This window comes from Borostomias antarcticus, assembly GCF_949987555.1.
Source record: "Borostomias antarcticus genome assembly, chromosome: 10".
Taxonomy (NCBI): Eukaryota; Metazoa; Chordata; class Actinopteri; order Stomiiformes; family Stomiidae; genus Borostomias; species Borostomias antarcticus.
The window spans coordinates 18,401,439-18,421,948 of NC_140243.1; the positions used below are offsets into that span (position 1 = coordinate 18,401,439).

General features: G+C 46.7%; 1 protein-coding gene and 1 long non-coding RNA gene across 2 annotated transcripts; both read left to right on the plus strand.

The window, feature by feature from the left end:
* The first annotated feature begins 11,119 nt into the window (after positions 1 to 11,119).
* On the plus strand, positions 11,120 to 12,185 carry LOC311314569. The gene is made up of 3 exons (XR_014630641.1): positions 11,120 to 11,203; positions 11,381 to 11,437; positions 12,103 to 12,185. It is a non-coding gene; the product is annotated as an uncharacterized lncRNA (long non-coding RNA).
* A 3,106-nt stretch (positions 12,186 to 15,291) lies between these two features.
* Positions 15,292 to 19,761, plus strand: LOC311314629 (uncharacterized protein). The gene is made up of 5 exons (XM_084445057.1): positions 15,292 to 15,401; positions 16,156 to 16,260; positions 16,596 to 16,657; positions 16,850 to 18,877; positions 19,332 to 19,761. Exons 4-5 carry the CDS (start codon positions 17,102 to 17,104, stop codon positions 19,356 to 19,358), a joined length of 1,803 nt encoding a protein of 600 aa, XP_084301183.1. The 5' UTR covers positions 15,292 to 15,401; positions 16,156 to 16,260; positions 16,596 to 16,657; positions 16,850 to 17,101; the 3' UTR covers positions 19,359 to 19,761.
* The last annotated feature ends 749 nt before the right edge of the window (positions 19,762 to 20,510 follow it).

A 20,510-nucleotide genomic window follows, 5' to 3' on the forward strand; every position in this document is an offset into this window, starting at 1 on the left:
GCTATGAGTGTGTGTGTGTGTGTGTGTGTGTGTGGGGGGGGGGGTAGCTTCTGAATATGGGCACTGTAATCCTAACAGATGGTAGCTCTTTACAAGGGGCCCTCAAAATGCTCCTGCAGTCTCTCTCCTCTGTTTCTCTGTTGGCTGCGCCTCCTAAACAGAAACAAAGAAACAAAGTCCTTTGTGATCATCAAACAAGACCTGACAAGCAAAACAACACACCGCAAGACTAAACAAAATGATCGAATCACCAACCAAAACGAAAAACATGACAAGCCTTTGTGTGCTAGCTTACTACTTGCCCAATCATAACAAGGTATTCAATTCCAAGTTTTGTTTTTTAATTTCACAGAGAACAGTTTCTCTTACAGAGAGTAGTCTGAAATGACATTTGTGTGAGGCGGCATCGTGATGACTTTTCGGTCACGTCAGTCTGCGTTACTCTACCTCCACAGGAGAAAAGCCACAGCTCCTCCCAGGACCAGCAGGACGACTAGACAGACCACTGCCACTGTCGCACCCCTGCCTTCACTCTCACACGGCTCTATCAGACAGAAGGGACAGACTGTAGAGCAGAAGGACTCTGTGACACAGCAACATGGCCGACAAGGAGCGGAATAAACATCAAGACGAACAGACTATGCACGTTCAAGGCATTCGTTGAATTGAGCCTATTAGGCGAGAGAATACACTTTCTCTGCCTTCTGTGGGTTTTTTTTTTGACTGTGCAAAACAAAGTGCATCTTCTGCTGTCATAGAGAGAGACGCTGATGGATTTTCCGCTAGGTGTGATTTTGATTTGATTTTGAAAGTTTATTTCGAACAGTTAAAAGACAAAACAATATTAAAACGATATAAAAAAAAAAAAAAGTAAAAAAAAAAAAACTTCTCAGTAAAACAAAAAATACACAAACCTTCAAGAAATTGTCACTGGTCGAAAAGTAGCTGTGTCTCTGGTCCGGTGCGCCCTACCTGCAGTGTAGGTGGCAGAGCTGTGTCCCAGGCTGTTGCTGACCATGCAGGTGAAGTGGCCACAGATGGGGTCGGAGGTGAAGAACAGGGTCTGCCCGTCGGGGGACACCCGGCCCGTGGCCTCGGTGACGGCTGTCCTCTCGTGGAGCCACCGGAACTTGGGGTCGGTCCCCCAGGCCTCCAGACAGAACAGCGAGGTGTGTGACACGTTCACAATCACTGAGACGTGGTGCACGGGCACTGGGATAGAGAGAGAGAGAGAGAGAGAGGGAGGGAGAGAGAGAGGGAGAGGGATAGAGAGGGAGAGAGAGAGAGGGATAGGGAGAGAGAGAGGGATAGGGAGAGAGAGAGGGATAGAGAGAGAGAGGGAGAGAGAGAGAGAGGGAGGGAGAGAGAGAGGGAGGGAGAGGGATAGAGAGAGAGGGAGGGAGGGAGGGAGAGAGGGATAGAGGGAGGGAGGGAGAGGGATAGAGAGAGAGAGAGAGGGATAGAGAGAGAGAGGGATAGAGAGAGAGAGAGAGAGAGCAGGAGACGGGCTGACGTGAAAATGAGCCGGACACGACACGGTGGGTCAGACCAAACATGCTGACAAGACGCTGAAGAGGTGTTCAGACAGATTACACAAAAGATAATTGAAGAATAGCCTCAAGGGACACTTAGGGAATATGTACTAAGAATATCGTCCAAACAATAAGGTAATTTCAACATTTTACAGTAGCCTATTGTACCGTATTCCATGACGTTGCACTGTGCAGAGGCCTTGGCTCCAGTTTGGTCAGTGACGGTCACTGTGTACAGCCCGCTGTCCGCCGCAGTGAAACGCTCCAGCCTCAGTGTCGCCCCCTGTTGTTCCAGCCTCACACGGCCAGTTGGGTTTTTCCCAGGAAACGTGGCTAATGTCACTTTCCCCGGAATCTCCCCGTGTCCCGACTCTCGCTCCCAGGTTACCATGGAGACCTGCTCCTGGTGTTGGCGCTCAATCCGGGCCTGGAGAAGCAGACTGGCTTCTGGGATCACATGGACGGGCTGGGGGGTCTGCATGTGTACGGACACACACTGGTAGCCACCTGGCACTGTGAAAAGAGCCATACTGTCTCAGTGTCACTGATAATATCCTGTATTGGTTTCGCATTTGCTGATTTGAAACGCCAATTGATGGAATGATCAATGATGTATTAGCCTTCATGAGTTTATCCATTTGGGACTTAAGCAGGCATTTAGTGTATTCCTTACTCCACAGATCAACATTAGGAGACGTTTATGTCAAGTGATCACCGAGTGATTGATAGCATGTGACACCCCTGCCTAATATTCATCAAGGCTCAATCTAGGATCCCCAACTCTAAATGGACCAGAAAAGTCTGACTGTTTTTATCAAAGGAAGTATTCATTATGCAGACTGTAGTCTGGACGATAAGAGCCAAGATAGACCAAAACACTCTATGGGAAGTTTACTGTACATGTCAAGATTATATGCAGCCTATCAACAGGGGAAGACATTACTGCAGACTATTTCCTTGGAGGCAGAGAAATCTTCAAACACACCCTTTTGTTTAAATTCACCTCAGACGACCAGAGCTGCACACTCATGGCCCCACACGTGTCCTAAGGATGACCTAAAATTGAAACTGTGTTCTGCCAAGCAATTGGGGAAAATAGGCATCTTGACATTAATTTGATGTACTGTGTTAAAATGTTGGTTAGACTTACTCAGAATCACCAGCAGGGAGATTCCCCAGTAAAGACACTCTTTCAGCCCCATGACTCCTGTTGCGAGAAGGAGAGAGACAGTTGGAACATGTCCATAGCTTCACCTGGTGAGTTCAGCGATGAAGCTTTCTCACACTTTAAACTCCTCGGCCGGTATGACCAGACATGATTATTTGCCTAGTTCTATTTATGCATATCGGTGAGAAATGGATTTACACAGGAACAGAAGGCAGCCACCAGTGTGGAGTTCACCTACCGTCAGTACTAAAATACACAATGGAGATAAGTCACTCAGAGCTGCTTCCAGTCCTGCAGGAGGGCAATCCCCCCTCCTTCAAAGGCGAAGCGGCTTCCAAAGGTAAACAGCGGGCAGCTCGTATATTTTTATAGTCCAAAATAAAACAATTTCACCCAGACTATAAAAACACCTGAGAAGACGTCAGCAAATCTCCAGAGAGGAAGAGAGCTGAAAAACACAGCTTCCTCAAAATGCCTCGAAAAAGGGGCTGGAATGAGCTAAAATACTGATATAGTGGTTGGTATTTACGTAGTGGTTGGTGTGGGGAGAGATGTTCACATGAACGGTCCACTGTGTGTGTCAGCTCCACTCAGTGACTGAGAGGTAGCCTACTTAGGCGTCACCTTGTTTTCAAGTGGAGCAATTTCCTCTTTCCTTTTCCCGTACAGCAAAAGCCATCACCACTCTGAGTTAACATTTTTCTATATGACTTTCTATCGTCATATCAACACTCCTGAATGTCCCTCCCCTGTTGTGTCGTAGGAAGAACACGCACGGACCCAATACTAATACTTAATTACTTTTAATAAAATAAAGAAGTAGCCACGTAAGCGGGAGCAGATACAGTAACCTCCAGTATACTTGGCACCAGAAGCTGAACTACCACTGCGCAGCTGCATATCACAGTATGTCCTATGGCTCCACCTACAGGCACAATGAAGAACATCACATATCACCCTCAGTAAGAAAATAACTCTGCAAAATTGTACCTGTAACCTACAGTACCACTATAAACATTGAACATTTCAAAATTTATAGTTATCCTAATTTTCTTATTTCTTAGTCATGAACAATAAATTGATTTAACATGATTTAACATTTGTCTATATTACCATATGCATTATCAGCATCCATTTCTTTCTAAATTATATCAATAATCAGCAGCTGTTCACCTTTCAACATTTTAATACTTTACCAACACAGAACAACCAGTGAACAAGATCACCTCATAATATGCAGCTGGATTCAATCTTATGATTTTACTTTTCAACTCTCAGTCCTTTTTACTTTTATACGTTTTTGTGTTGTTATTTTCACTCAGTGACTCACATAACAAAGTCCTCAGTCAAGTAGGTAGGCAGTCCCTTCTTTCACACCACCTTGAGCGGTTTGGAGAACCTTCGCAGAATACCTGAATACCAAGTGACTTTAATGTAGGTCAGTGCTACTGTTTGCCAGAACTCACAAGGACATCTCCTTTCTAAACAAGTTACTAGGAGCTATAGCAAAAGTCATATGTAATGGTGTGATATGTAATGTAATCACACACACACACACGTGCGCGCACGCACACACACGCACACTATAGAAAACTAGCTGATGGTAACAAGCACTTAGATAGGCTGTTCCTTTGTGATAACTGTACCTGCTATGCTTTCCTGTCACACTTATCACAGTAGATGGTGGTGGTCCTGTAGGTTGTCACGGTGATGTTGTGTACATGCGCATTATCCTACAGCAATCCAGTAGAGTGAATGGTTAAGTTAGAAGCCTACAATTAAAATCTCACTGTCTGTTACTGTTTAAGTCCATTAGCCTGTATGCCCACTCATTATAGAAAATTAGCTGATGGTAACAAGTAGGCCTACTTATATTAGATAGGCTGTCCATTTGTGATAATAACTACCTGATATGCTTTCTGTCACTGAGTCATCACAGTAGAAAAGGGGGGGCTGTAAGTTGCCACTGTGATGAAGATGCATTAGCCTACCTACAGCAACCCAGTAGAATTATGGGGAATGGCTAAGTTAGAAGCTTTCAATCAATATTGCACTGTTACTGTATAATGATTATATTACAGAACATTTAGCCTATTTTCTTTAATTGGACAGAGAGATAGAGAGAGAGATGAAGTTACCTAGCTAATATTAGGCTACAGTAGATACCGACACAAGACAACATTAAAACTCATGAGAGGAAGGGAGACTGATTCTCGCGTAACACCAATTACCCCCTTGGTGAGCTTCTTGTCTTTGAAATCGAGAGTTTAACATGTTTTTTAATGATTTTTCACGGTGCCCACCCACATCCATTGTATGACCTAAACGGTGGTAGAGCAATTATCAGACTTTCTCAAAAGTGCTAGTTTTGTCAACTTTTTTTTTTTATCTGAACCATTGTATATGATCATTAGTAACCTTAAAGGGCAATGCTCGTTTTTGACAACCTGGACCTCCGGCTCACATTCTCTGCGCTACGATCGGATTGTTGCTGACGAATGACGACGACAATATTCTCGGCACCAACAACGATCGTAGCGCAGAGAATGTGAGCCGGAGAATAGCCAGTCTGCGCGCTGGCCTGTGCGCATGCGTGCTGGAGCAAGTGGGGAAAGGCGTGTAAAGATCATATTACAGAGGCTAAAGACCCCGTATTTGAAAACCACTACAATGCCTCGCGTTGAGGAATCTCAACTGTCCATTCATCCAATCTGATTGATGAAAACAACAGTTTAGCGGCCGAAAATAGATTTTGAGAAACTGCATTCTCGTTGCCCCGTCCACCGTCATTACATGGATATACTGGCTCGCGCTGGATTTTAAATTTCTTCTACAGGCCTCCGAACTACACAAAAGTGATCTCGGTGAGTCAAACTTATAATATGTCGTAAATAAGGTCCAGGTTATCAAAAACGAGCATTGCCCTTTAAAACAGGGCTAAACATGATTTTCCCTTTACTAGTCTACTCCTTTAAGAACAGGCGTGTCTCTTTTCCACAGGTAAGGATGGCAAACAGGAAGTGAAGGCAAGATTCTTTTGAACGTAAACAAACCATAAAGCTATGTGACAATGTAGGCTACAACTTTAAAATGAAGGGAGACATGAACTCTTTGGTGAGTGTGCATTTTTCTTTTAACTTAATGTTTTGAGTTGCAGGTCCTCATGGACAGCATAGATGGTCCGTATCCTAGACAGTATTTAGCGCGGCTATTTTCTTATGTAGACAGACACATAATAATCCGTTTATTTCTCAACAGGCCGTCTTGACTAAAGCATGAACCTACCTCTTCTTACTATCGTTGTCATTGTCAGGTAAATAAACGTCTTATCTGAAACTAGTTGATAATTCCATGTTCTAAACTGTGGGAAGGTTTCAAGGGTGTCACGTTCTTTGGAATCTGCTCCCGAGCCAAAGTTCACCTGTTTGACAACATTCACTCAACGTCATCCCCTACTTAGGAACATCAATCTACTTCTGTTGCTTTTGCTATTGATTAAGCTCATGAAATCTGTCTCAGTGTTAGTCCTTGTCATCAATGAGCTAAAACATTTTACTGATTGTATTTTCGTTGTATTTGCGTAGGCGTAGATTGTAGAGAGGGATTCCAGAGATGTTCAGCTTCAGCTGAACAGTGACCGAGGTAACTAGACGTCCTTGTTTTCAAGCGGAGCAATTTCCTTTGCAGCAAATGCCTCCACCACTTAAACTTTATTGTCAAATCAATCACACTCTGACTGTTCCTCCTCCAACCTCCATCTCTCCAAGTTACAGTCTGACACTTTATATTTACACACTGTGGGACAGAGTTGGCAATTGTGCATAATGAGCAGGCCTAATGGAACACTAAATGAGAGTGACCAAGTGACCACCAATGTTAGAATGATTTGCTGAGAACAGGCTTTAAATTAGCTGTTTTTTACTGTTTGGCTTCCATGTACTATGATGAGTATGCTTCAGCTGGAAGAAAATATTCACAATATTAGCATATATATTCACAATATTTCTCCCACTGATAAATAAATTAGCTATAGAAATGTTAGAGTGGTTTGACTGATAAAGCTTTGGCTATTTGCTGCTGGTAGAAAGGTGATTCTATAACTGGTCAATAGGTGGCGCTCATTGATCAAATGGGAGCTCTTCATCTTGCTTTGTTGTCCTCATGTCACCTGTTCTCTCAGTTTATCAGAATCACAAAGGCAAGGCAAGTTTATTTGTATAGCACATTTCAGCAACAAGGCAATTCAAAGTGCTTTACATGAGACATTAAAAGCATCAAGACAAAGTGCAAGAAACCCATTATAAAAGGTCATATAAACGAAATGCAATTAATAATTATTTGATTTAATACAAAGCAGCGGCAAAAAGAAAAGTCTTCAGTCTTGATTTAAAAGAACTGAGAGTTGCAGCAGACCTGCAGTTTTCTGGAAGTTTGTTCCAGATATGTGGAGCATAAAAACTGAACGCTGCCTCTCCATGTTTTTTTTTTTTTAACTCTGGGGAAGCTACATGTAGTGTCGCACAATTAGGTTACAATGTTTCCTTTTTTGCAAGACCAGATGCAAAACACATAAACATTTTTCAAGATTGATCATCACATTCATGCTAAATATGCTAAAAAGAACACACTCACACATTTCAAAATATCTACTCTGCAATTGAAACAGAACAATAGATCAATATTGTCTCACAATTTGTCAACAAACATTCTAATTGCCCGTGGTAAAATATGGTCAAAACTTACCTCAACATCTTAAAGCAATGAAATTGCAACACCAACTATTCTATTTGCTTAGGCACATACACATTCACATGCTATTGTGTTCTTTTAGGAAATGTAAAATACACTGAGATGAGATGATCAAATTCCACTCAAAAGTTATTGTTGAGGTTATGTCATAGGAGTATCTTCATCTCCATTATTTCCAGCAGCACCTTCTGAAACATTTCCTAAAAGAACACAATAGCATGTGAAGGTGCTATGCGGCAAACAGAATAGATTGATATGAATGAGGTCTGTTATTGTCATGGAGGGGAGGTAATTTGTTTCCAGCTTACGTGTAGAGACAAGTTCAACATATTGCTTACTTATTGTTACCAGTAATGTAGTCGGTGACACTGGTTCCCTGCTCTTGACAACACATGTGTAGATGTGGTCTTTCATCTCAAACAGGTGGCGATTGTCGTCTGCAGACATTTTGGCTGTCTGATCGGACACTTCCTCTCCATCCACCAATCAGGTGAAGGTTGGGCAGTCCCACTGTGTCACGCTATTGGCCACCTTACAACTGCAGAGAGAGGGATGCCTCAGGAGCAGATTCTGGGAAGGACATGGTTAAGTTAGAAGTCTTTGTAGACATCCATATGCAATGTTACTGCTCCGTGTGATAACCGAGGGTATGGATCCTCAACAGAGAGAGTGCCATTGCTACAGGAACATTGTATAGAAATAATAAAGTGGCAGTTCTCAGGGATCAAAAGATCTACTCTATGCATGAAAAACTATTGTCTCATAAGTATTGTTGATTTGAGATAAAAGTTACTATTCAAATTGTTGAGAATTGCCAGAAATGGAATCAGCATATTTTTCTCACTCTTCTCTGTCATGTTGTGGCAGATTTCTGATTTCCATCTTGGTCAGTGACAGGGTGGACTCATAATCGGAGTCTGAGATCAGTCATCTTCTCCAGCTCCCATTTTGTCCCCTGCTGATCAGGACTGTTGTCTGGGACAAGCCTTTTTGGTGCCTGTCCCATTTCTGTCTTGTAGTCCCATGTCACTCTTTCAATCCTCTCTGTTGGGGTCTTCTCAAACTGGACTTGCAGGGCCAGTTTGCCTCCCTTAGCCACATGCAGAGGCCCCTGGTATGGAAAGATCACTGACAGGAAGGGGTATGGATTGGACACTGAGGAGGAAGGAGAGTTAGTATAGATTTCACATTCAAATTGATTCAGAGCATTCAGTCATTTTATTGCAAGTAAATGCAGAGAGAAATTTACAGAGTGTGGTCGCAGTATAAAGGGAATTTTCCAGACCAAGAGCATCATGTACTGTAACTTGCCATCACATCTGCCCAGCTGTCATGTTAATATGAGAGAGAGCGAGAGAGAGAGAGAGAGAGAGAGAAGATGCACACACAAACTGATACAGTACAAAGCTTAAAGGGGTAGTGCACTATTTTGGACATGTAACTCTATTTGTAGTCTGTCTACCATGAACCTGAAACATAGAGACCATAATATTGATAGTTCCAGTATTGAGCCAGCTGCAGTTTTAATGCAGGCTCTCACCGAGCTACCATGGAAGTCAATGGAGCATGCGTAAATGTGTTGCAAAACTATGATAAATATGCTTTTCTGAGACGGGAAGCACAGGGTGTAATCTTACCAGTCTCAGTCACAGAAGACAGTGTTGCTCTCTTCGAATCGCAAGAGAGGGCCAGCCCAACTTTTCATATAAAATACAGTGGTGTGTAAGAAACCCATCACCAGTTACAAAGTGCAGAGCACTATGATACACTGCATCAAGTGGCTTCAACATGGTGTATGAGGCATGTATATACACACCATCATCAAAAACACAATCAATCATTTCACAATGGACTTTCTAGTGTAGAATGAAGAGCAAGCCCTATTCCTGTTATAGGAAGCACATTTTTCTCCTCAGCTTTTTGGTATCGTGTTCTACAGCGGACAAAAGGAGACTTGAGAGCGCTGACAGTCCTCATCACTGGTGGTGGTGGTGGGAGTAAGGCACATCTTTCGTGCCGAAAGTGGTCTGGAGGACGGAGCCGTGTGCCTTCTATCGTCTGCGAGGCTCGCTTGCACCTGTTGTGTCTTGTGCTTTTTGTCGTGGCTCTGGGAAGGCGGGTTCACCGCTGTCTAAACCAGCGCCTTTCCCAATGGATCTGTGGGGGCAAGTCTCATGAGGCTGCGTGGGGCGAGCCACGCCAGTTGCCCTGTTTTTTAACATTGAATTCAAACGGGTGTCTATGGCGGACATTTGCGCGGCAGCGGCTCGGTCATGATCCTCTCCTTTTGTCCGCTGCTGTCTTTTGCCCGTGTCGTCTGTCTCTGTGTCATCGTCTGTGCCGGGCACAGCTGCCAGCGGGAGTCAGCAGCGGACACCATGGGTCCTTTGGGTGAGTGACATGTCCTGATGAAGGCCGACAAGGTCGAAACATGTCAACATGTTTAATTTTGTAAGCCCGGTATATTAAAAGCTTTCTTAACATCATCACTTCCCTCCCGACTGCTCGATTTCAGTGCCTGGATCAACTTTTCTTTTTTTGAAATGATCTGATGCATTATTTGCCATTCAAAACTAATCCAGCAGAGGAGACAGTAATGAGAGGAGTGATAATGAAATACAATACGCATGCAATGGTCTTAAAAAACATGATATAATATAGCTACAAGCAGCAATGTGGGCCCTAACCAACATTCCCAGGCTGTGTAGCCTAACTACCAGGCGAAAAACAAAGGAGTCCCAGTACCACTTGCCATGCGACTACTCGTCTAATACAGGCCAAGTTGAACTCCTGATATACTGTGGTAGGATAATAAAGTCTATTCATTCATAACACATTGTAAGTGCCCAAAGCTGCACCTGGATTACCCTCTGGGGACAACAAACACTTATTGAATTGAGAGGACCCACAAGCACTGCAACTGCATCGACATGGGGGCGGATGTGGCTCAGTGGTAGAGCGGGTCGTCCAATGATCGGCGGTTCAAATCCCGCCTCCTCCTGTTGAAATGAAGTTGAAGTGTCCTTGGGAAACTCCAAATTGTTCCCAATGAGCAGGTTAGCACCTTACATGGCAGCTACCGCCGTTGGTGTGTGAATGTGTGTCTGAATGGGTGAATGAGAGGCCATTGTAAAGCACTTTGGATAAAAGCTATATAAGTGCAGTCAATTTAGCATGGTACAATAGAGTAGTGCCCATTTCCATGCCCACGTCACAGGTGTTGCTCATCACATGTGGGTGGAATTTACACTGAGGAGTGAGTTTAACAAATCCAACCCGGTTACATTCACTCACCTAAAATCATTGTTCCCTGTGAGGAAAGACACAAGTATACTAGGTGTCATAAATGTTCATCACATGGACCTTTTGAGTTATTTGACCAAGTCAAGGAAAATAATAATAATAGTGGAAATTAATAATAATACCAACATAGGACCCATATATATATATAAAATATTATTATACCATAAAGTATCTATCTATCTATCTATCTATCTATCTATCTATCTATCTATCTATAAAATACATACTGGTGCATATGAATTGTGCATGCAGTAAAATATGGCGTCATTCTGTTTGATGGTTTGGTTTTTATTTTCTTGCCTTTACAACGGCTTCACACACCCTGGTGATATTGGCCCTTTAAGGACAGGTCTGTCTCTTCTCCACAGGTAAGGATGCCAAACAGGAAGTGAATGCACATCTGAAACAATTACTCTACAACTGGAACATGAAGGGAGACATTAACTCTTTGGTGAGTGTAAATTTTTCTTGCATGTTTTGAGTTTTTTTTTTTCTTCAGCTGCTGGTCCTCATAGACAGCATAGAGACAGTAGCCTGTCCTAACCAGTAAATGGCTAATGGCTCTTTTCCTATATAAAGAGGCACATAATAATCATTGTTTTAAAGTTTAAAGTTTATTTCTCAACAGGCCGTCTTGACCAAAGCATGAACCTACCTCTGCTTACTATCGTGTTGTCTTTGGCAGGTAAATAAACCTCTCATTTGAAACTAGCCATTTATGACGATTCTGTTTTCTAAACTGGGAATGTTTCATGGCTGTCACGTTCTTTGGATAGCAACACTAAGTCCCAAGCCATGTTCAAAAGTCACTGCTTAACCGGCTTGACAACATTCATTTAATGTGATAATGGTTCGTACAGCGTTACTCAGGGGGAGGTCTACTTCCGGCCTCATAGCTACTCTGTCCAGCTCTGTTGAAGCCCTAGTTGGTCCCCTGGTACTTTCAACTAGGCATTAAACTACTTCTGTCGTTTTACTGCTATTGATCAAAGAGAGAAGCTCATGCAATCTGTCTCAATATTAGTCCTTGTCATTTTGGCCTCGGCTTCACACTGCTCAGCTTGTAAAGCCAGTCCACTGAGACTGATCCCGAACGTATTGATTTGATTCACTTTAATTCATTGGCTGAAGGTTCCCAGCTACTTTATGTGCTTGTAAATAGTATTGAAAAGCCTCTTGATGGCAGTCTGGCTCTCTCTCTCTCGCTGCCTCTGTTCAAACAGAGCAATGCAAACCTATTGAGAAAAGTCTGTCTTCTCTCTCTCTCTCTCTCTCTCTCTCTCTCTCTCTCATGCTCTCTCTCTCTCTATCTCCCCCCCTCACTGACTCCCTCTCATCACCCTCCCAAAGCCCTACCCCCTGCGGTCCTCACCCAGGACCCCGTCCGGATCCAGTTCCTGACAGACCCGGTTCTGGTGCAGAGCGGCACCGAGATCGTCTTCACGGTGCTCACCGTGCCCGAGGTCCTGTCCATCGTCTGGAAGTACCCGGGAGGCGAGACCCCCCTGGGGCTGTGGGCGGCGGGCAGCGCCGTGGTCAACGTCGTGGCCCAGTACCAGGGCAGGGTGACCATCACCGCCACCCAACTCCGCATCGCCAGCGCCCAGCTCCGGGATGCGGGGAACTACACGGTGGAGGTGAACCCCCTGGCTACCACCGGCCTCAGCAGCAACTCCAGGTCCATACAGCTCAGAGTGTTTGGTAAGAGGAGGGAGGGAGTGAGTGAGTGAGTGAGTGAAGCAGTGACAGGGAAAGGGGGGAGGGAGGGAGGGAGGGAGGGAGTGAAGTGATCTGGCCCCCGGGTGATTACTGTTTTGTTTTTTTGCTCCCTCTGGAATATGTAGAGGTGGGTCGTATCCCCCTGTAAAGCGCATTGTGTTGCCTCTGGGTATGAAATGCGCTATACAAATAAAGCTTTGATTGATTGATTGATTGATTGAAGCAGTGACAGGGAAACATGGAACTAAACCGATTAGAAATCCATTGAAGGAGGACGAGAGAAAAGCTCAAGGAAGGACAGCGACGGAGAATGTAAAGGAGGAGAGGGAGGATAAACACGAGATAGTCAGTGGAAATAATGAAGAATGCAAGAGTGAACAGTTATAACAGTCGCTTGATAGTTTGGAATTCCTGCATTGTTTTTGTTTGTTGACGCTGCTGCCGTTTGCTGTCGCACACCTTTCAATCCGAACCCCTTCTATTCTCTAGAACTTTTCAACCCTTCTAATCTCTAGAACTTTTCTACCCTTCTATTCTCTAGAACTTTTCAACCCTTCTATTCTCTAGAACTTTTCAACCCTTCTATTCTCTAGAACTTTTCAACCCTTCTATTCTCTAGAACTTTTCAACCCTTCTGTTCTCTAGAACTTTCCAACCTCGGCCTTCTGCTAACGGGCTTCTCCACTAACGCTGGCACCGCCTGTCCCTCTGTACATCATCTGTGCTCGTGTCTGTATCCTGTCCCTCTCTCAACCCTCGGTTATTTTGATTACACCACAGTGGTCTCTGGGGAAATTATGAACCCCCCCCCCCTTCCCCGATTTTTATCTGTGTTCTCACCTGTGATTATAAAAGAAGGAAAGTGAGCATATGTTTTAATGAGAATGACGTTTCGGCCGCGTGGCCTTCTTCAGATTCATTATTGGATCCATCACCTGAGAACTCTATCTCCCCATGGATTAAATGTGGACTATGATTTGAGATGTTACCTGTGATGCACTTTCTGTAAAGTTGTTTGTTTTATACTTTTACTAGATATTTAGATAGAAGTTGTTTGTTTATGATGACTGCTTGAAGAGCTGATGTTTTAACTTCTCTGAATATCTATTAGTAACCTCATGTAATTTATGATTTAACATGTTTTCTTTTTTGACTTGTATAATGGAATTGTATTGATTGGCTGGAGCAGCCTTCCTATTTGTGTGTGATTTGATTGGCTGTAGTAGCCTTCCTGTTTGTGATTAATGAGATTGATTGTTATCACCAGCAGGTGTGCCACTAGTTAGATCCATATAGGCCAGCACTTGGGTCACTATTGTTTGAATCTGAAGAAGGCCACAGGGCCGAAACATCATTCTCATTAAAACGTATGCATTATGGAAAAAAACAAAACAAATTTGAATCTGAAGAAGGCCACACGACCGAAACGTCATTCTTATTAAAACGTATGCATATGGAGCCTGGAGCCTTTCTTTCTTTAATAGTTAACGTTTCCAGTAATCAGCACCTCATAAAAGTATAATTGGTGTGCGTTACCTTCTCTATTAGACTCATCTGTGATGCTCACACCCATCCCTCTTAGTTTGTGATTATACTATGAAAGGCACTATAATAATAGGCTCATTTGGTGTTAATCTGTGTTTCCTTGTTGGCGGTTTTCACACAGTCCCAAACAGTCTCCTGGGGTTCAGAATTAGAATCCCTGCAGTTCTGTTTTGTCTCTCTTCCTCCGTACTCCCTCACCTCTGCAGACATTTCCCTCCTGTTGAAATATAGATAAGACCTGCGTCGATATTCGATATGAACATCTGGCACCCCTCTCTCTCTAGACGCCGTAGCAGGGGTGAGTCTGGTCGTCCCCTCCGTGGCCCTGGAGAAGGGGAACGTGTCCATGAGCTGCACCTGGACAGCGGGGACGGAGACCAGCGTCCAGTGGGACAAAGGCGGCTCCACCCTCTCCTCTGACTCTAGGGTCGTCATCTCACGAGGCTCCCTGGTCATCCACCCGGCCAGGAGGGGCGACGCCGGGGACTACACCTGCACCGTTAGCAACCCTGTCAGCGCTGGCACCGACACACGGAGCCTCACCGTCTACTGTGAGTCTGACTGGCTGTTAGCCTGGGCTATACGTTAATACTTTTGGTGCATGGTACATTAGCTACTGTAGGGACGCTTGCTAACTGCTAATACTTTTGGTATTAGTCACTGACTGGCTTAGCCTGTGCTATAAATTGATACTTTTGGTACATGGTACATTAGCTGCTGCGGTTTGGTACATTAACTACTGTGGTTTGGTACATTAGCTACTGCGGTTTAGGGACACTTGCTAACTGCTAATACTTTTGGTATTAGTTTAGTTACTGATTGGCTGTTAGCCTGTGCTATAAATTGATACTTGTGGTATTAGCATGAGCTAACAGCCAGTCAGTGACTTATCTAATACCAAAACTATTAGCAGTTAACAAGTGTCCCTAAACCACAGTAGCTAATGAGAATGCTATTGGCTTGAGCTTGTATATTTTAGCCAGCGTTAGCGTCCATAAACCACAGTAGCTAATGTTAATATCACAGGCCTCTGTAGGACACCAGTTAGTGTTTCTCCAAGCAGTAATCTGTCTTGTCTCCTCGATCTTCTGAACCAGATGGCCCAGACACCCCACAGCTGACCAAGTCCACACCGGCAGAGTGTGTGGGGAGAGGGGACTTGGTGGTGGGACAGACGGTCCGGCTAACCTGCGTGTCTGACTCCCTGCCCCCTGCCACCTTCTCATGGAATCATGACGGGCAGCCCGTGGCCTCCGGCCAACCAGACAGCGGCGTGCTCAGCATCCAGACCTTCTCCACCAATGAGAGTGGCCGATACAGCTGCGTGGCCAGTAACGCGATCACGAGGGGCACATCCAAGCAAGAAACTGACCTGGTTATTATTGGTGAGTTTTGGCAGCTGCTGGCCACTTCTAGACTGATTCGGGCCTTGGCAAGGTTTCCTTAGAAAAGAAGGATCTGTCCAAAACGTTGTTGCAATAAAAGTGGAACTCTCTTCTAATGACTTTGAGCTGTCTTCACTAATCTTCCCTGTCTTCTCAGCTCGCTATCTCTCCCCACTCTCTACTCTGGCTGCACTTCATCATAGTTTTTCAAAATTCGTTTTGCCTTCTTCTTTTCCTTTGTCTGTCTTGGCTCCTTCAGCCAGACTCATTATTATTATTAATTCTCCCCCTCCATCCCTCTCTTTACCTCCCTCCATCCCTCTTCTTCCTCCCTCCATCCCTCTCTCTTCCCTCCATTCCTCCTCCTCCCTCCATCCCTCTCTTTCCTCCATCCCCCTCTTCCTCCCTCTGTCCCCCTCTTCCTCCATCCCTCTCTTCCCTCCTCCCTCCATCCCCCTCTCTTCCTCCCTCCATCCCTCTTCTTCCTCCCTCCATCCTTCTCTCTTCCCTCCATCCCTCCTCCTCCCTCCCTCTTCCCTCCTTCCCTCCTACTCCCTCCATCCCCCTCTCTTCCTCCCTCCATCCCTCTCCCTCCATCCCTTTCTTCCCTCCTCCTCCCTCCACCCCCCTCTCTTCCCTCCATCCCTCCTCTTCCCTCCCTCCATTCCTCTCTCTGCCTCCCTCCATCCCTCTCTACCATCCTCCATCCCTCTGTCTACCTCCCTCCCTCCATCCCTCTCTCTCTGTGTCCCAGGTACATGTCTCAGTGGAGGGGCAGTGGCAGGGATCGTGATTGCCTGTGTGGTTGCTCTGATCCTCCTCATCCTAGCCATTATACTGCTTCTGCGCTGGAGGAATGGTGAGTCTGTTTCATTTTGGAATTTACTTTATTTAAGCAGCGTGGCCGATTGAGAAAAAGATCTCTCTTGCAAGGGAGCCGTGCAAAAACAAAAATCAATACAACAAAATATAAATACAGAAATACATATAAATTATAAATAAATAGAAGTAAAAAAAACGGTTATATACAAAGTACAGTATACAGGTTGAAAGGTTATTAATTCAGTGTGTGCGTGTGTGTGGCTCTCATGTTCTTATACTGCAATGATGTCACTGTGATGTCTTAGTGGGTCACCTCGGAGCAGCGCTGTGCATAGTACTAATGACACTGTGCTGACATGTTGCTTATTACAGTGGACCTAAGACTGAGAAGGCTTCCAAAGTCTGAACCTCAACCCAGGCTCATCGTAAGAGACGTAAGAGACCTATTTTCCGTTCGTGGGATCAGTGGGTTGCTTGATGGAACCTACAAGTATTTATTGAACTACTTACTCATTTCCTCTCACCCCCTCTCTTTTTCTGTCTCTCCCCCCCTCCCTCTCTCTCTCTCTCTCCGTCCCTCTCTCTCTCTCTCTCTCTCTCTCTTTCTCTTTCTTTTTCTCCTTCAGGATCCAGATCCACACTTGCCTCAGGCAAGGGCTTTGGACCGAGACCAACAGCCTAACCCACCTCTCCACAATATCAACACAAACCAACACAACAACCTCTACACACACCCACTCGACGGCCTCAGAAACGCACAAGCGCTGCCGCAGAATGGCCCTCGAAACACCAACACACTTCAACACGACGGGCATATCCAGCACAATGGGCTTCCGCACAACACTCACCAGAATACTAATTCATACCCACGCGATGGCATGATGCACAACCACGATCCCTTTTTACCCACAGTGCCACAGAGTGCCAACACGCTCCCGAACGCACAGCAGCAGAATCCCAACATTGTCATTCAGGCTGGCAGTACCCACGGTGGTTTCCAGCCCCCGACGGTCCACGTCAACCTCAACACACTGCCACAGCAGAACCACAATGCGCAGCTACCCACGGTGCACGTCAACCTGAACTCATACCCGTCCGTGGGTCAACCCCACCAACCCTCGAACGGGGAACCTCAGCAGCCTCATAACCAACAGGTCAATACAATACAGAGTGGCAACGCTGTAAATAGTCACAGTGCTGTTCAACACCATAACAACCGACAAGACGCTATACCGACCGAGCATACGAATCCCAGGATGCAAAGCGGCTTGCCGTATCATGCCGGCTCTCCACGGTCCGGTCGCAGTCGTGTAAGCGCTAGCCCTCAAGCGCTCACCGGTCTTATTCCTACTGGTTACACGCACGCCAGCGGTCACACCCACACCGTGCAGCGAAACGCCGACACGCAGACCTACCAGCAGGACCCGTCGTCGGCCGACGCCCGGGCTAGACGCGCCGACCCAGCGGACGCCAACTCTGCCCCGGGCGGCGCCACACCGCGCTCCGGCTCCCGCCTCCGCCAGATGCCATGGGACCAGATGAGGGGCACGCCGTCGTACCCCAACGGCAGAGCCACCAGGGGGCGCTCCCCGTCTCCGTACCGGTCCCCGTCCGCCTCTGACAGCACCGACTACACATCCCAGCCCACCACTCCGCCGCCCGGTGACCGTCGGCGGAGACATCCGCCGCCGGGAGCTCACTCCCAGACCACCCCTCGGAGAGAAAGCGCTCCCAGACAGAGCCAGACCCTCCCCCCCTCTCAGGGGACTGGCCCCCGCATCCAGAACGGTCGCAGCGTGACTCCGCCCGAGGCGGGGGGCCGCACGCATATCAGTCACACACAAAGAGCGATTACACAGCAGGATGGCGGAGCCGTGTCTCATCAGAGCCAGGCGGCCCCCGGGCAGACGCCGCCACACACCCACAACCCCCGGGCGTTTCCCCCCGGCGGCCAGCTGCAATCTGCCGACCGCGCTGCCGCGCCCCGGGGATCGGCTTCGTCACCGAGACCGCCGCCGCCGCAGGGACCCGGAGGCTCAGACAGCCGAACTCTGGCGGACCCAAACCATTTCCCGCAGACACACGCGGCGGCGCAGCACGGGGCCGGGCGGACCCCCGCGGCGACGCAGAACACACAGGGATGGAGAGCGATGGCGGACGCGAGGAACGGCGAGGATAACCCCGGTAGCCTCACTCAGACGGCGTTGCAGACTCACACACTAACCGCCCACAACCCCTTCCACAACCGCAACCAGCAGACTCAGGCCGCCCTCCTCGCCGCCGGACCCCCGGCGCGGGCCGCTAACCCCGGGGGGCAGAAACCTCCAACGCCCCCTCCTGTCATCCCCCTAGCCCAGTTCCAGACCATGCCGAGGGAACGGAACCAGAACCCATCTCCGAACCGAACGATTTTCCCCCCTAGACCTCCCGTCAACCTGCCCATGGCTCAGCGACACCCCCAGCCACACCATCGGCACGCCGCCGCCACCGCCGCCGCCCACATGCACGCCAACCTACACCACCACCATCCGGGCAATGCGCACGTGCACGCCAACCCACACCACCGCCACCCGGGCAATGCGCACGTGCACGCCGGTCTTCACCGACCAGGCCACGCCCACAGGCACCCGGGTCATTTCGGACAGCCACGCCAGGTGAGTGAGACTCAGCAGAAGGGGTTCGAACGAGACAAAGCCGACGGTTCGAATATGTTTGGTTAACGACGCCGTTTTTTTACGACACGCGGCTTCTCGTCTCAGCCGTGTGCTTTTTCCTCTCGCGTCCTGCGTCCGCGCTCCGAAGCATAGAGCGTTAAAGCGTCATTTTCCGCTACTTATTCTCACTGGCGGTCCGTGTTTTATAATGAACAGTGTCAAAAAGGAGGCTGTCGACGGCTTTTCGGTGGAATGTTTTTGAGTGACGGGCATCTTTCTGTGCGTGCGAAGTCTTGGCCTATTTAGTGGGTTGGCAGCAACACGATGCACCGCGGCGTTCGTCTGTACCCTTGTCTCGATGTTGAAAGTATGTCAGTGTGTCAGCAATACGTGTTAAACATGACGTGCTGTATTTACTATAATGAAGGGCTTGTTCTGCCTCTCTCTTCTACAGGGCCACAGAGGAAGGCCAGCGCGATGAGTGACGCCGACAAACTACAACCTGTCAGTTGCTGACAGACTAACTGCTCACAGACCGTAAACACAGAGCCACCCTAAGTATGGCTGACTTCATCCACTTCACAGGCTAAAGCAATAAAACAATATACAGTTGGCTACAAAGACCTCCCTCTCCACACATACACACACCCGCGCGCATACACACGCGCGTGCACACGCACACACGCTGCTGTTTCCCAGAGTCAGCTCTCTTTGCAAATATGTTATCTCACGATTTGCAGGCGCCCCAACAAACGACGCAATTTCACACAATGGAAACCCAAACAAGGGCACAGGTGAGTCACGTAGTAACTACAAAGAGAGACTAGTCAAGGGAGAGATGCTCAGAACCGTGCCTACGTGACCTCTCACAGTGGTGGTGTTTATACAGACAGAGGGAGGGAGAGAGAAGAGAGAGAGAGACAGAGAGAGAGCACCATGGCAACAATACAGCCGAGAGATGTATCCCTGAATGTCTGGGTTCCTGAATAGAACCAACAATGGCGAAGGGAGAAAAAGCTCAGGGAGACGTACAGCTGATTGAATGGACTTGGCCCCCACAGGAAACAAGAAAAGCCTTGGAACTATTTATTTATTTAGCACCTTCTGTTTACAAATGCGTCTCTTGGCACTTCTCAATTAAGGAGATTTGCCTCGGCGCCTCGTGGAAGTAAATGCTCAACTAACTATGAAGGGGACCTCTCAAATGGACGAGAGCTCATTAATTAAGTGCTTTATGTGACTTAAATGAGTCGGAAAATAATACCGTGCGTGAAGGAGGTCAGCGCAAAGAGCTGAGGCAACACATTTTCCTGAGAAAGAACAGCTAAACAATTCACCCAAGACTTAGTCCCCTTTGTGTACGGATAGCACATTAAAAAAGCATCTCTTTGTTACAGAATGTTATATTTCTGTTTTGTATGCAAATGCAAATTGGGTATATTTTGTCCATTTTGTTGTGTCGCTGCCAGACGTCAGGTGTTTTTTTTTATTTGTTTCTGCCGCAGGATGTTTGAATTTGCTTGAGAACATCTAACTTTATGAGAACACGTGTTTTATTGATGATAATAAATTATCTTGACTCCTTTCATCAAGGTCCTTCACTGTCTGGGGTGCATGTAGACCATGCAGACTG

Coding starts and splice junctions, on each gene's coding strand:
- LOC311314629 (XM_084445057.1), top strand. CDS start 17,102: ATGATGCACAACCACGATCCCTTTTTACCCACAGTGCCACAGAGTGCC. Junction 18,878..19,331: donor ATTTCGGACAGCCACGCCAG/GTGAGTGAGACT, acceptor TCTCTTCTACAG/GGCCACAGAGGAAGGCCAGC.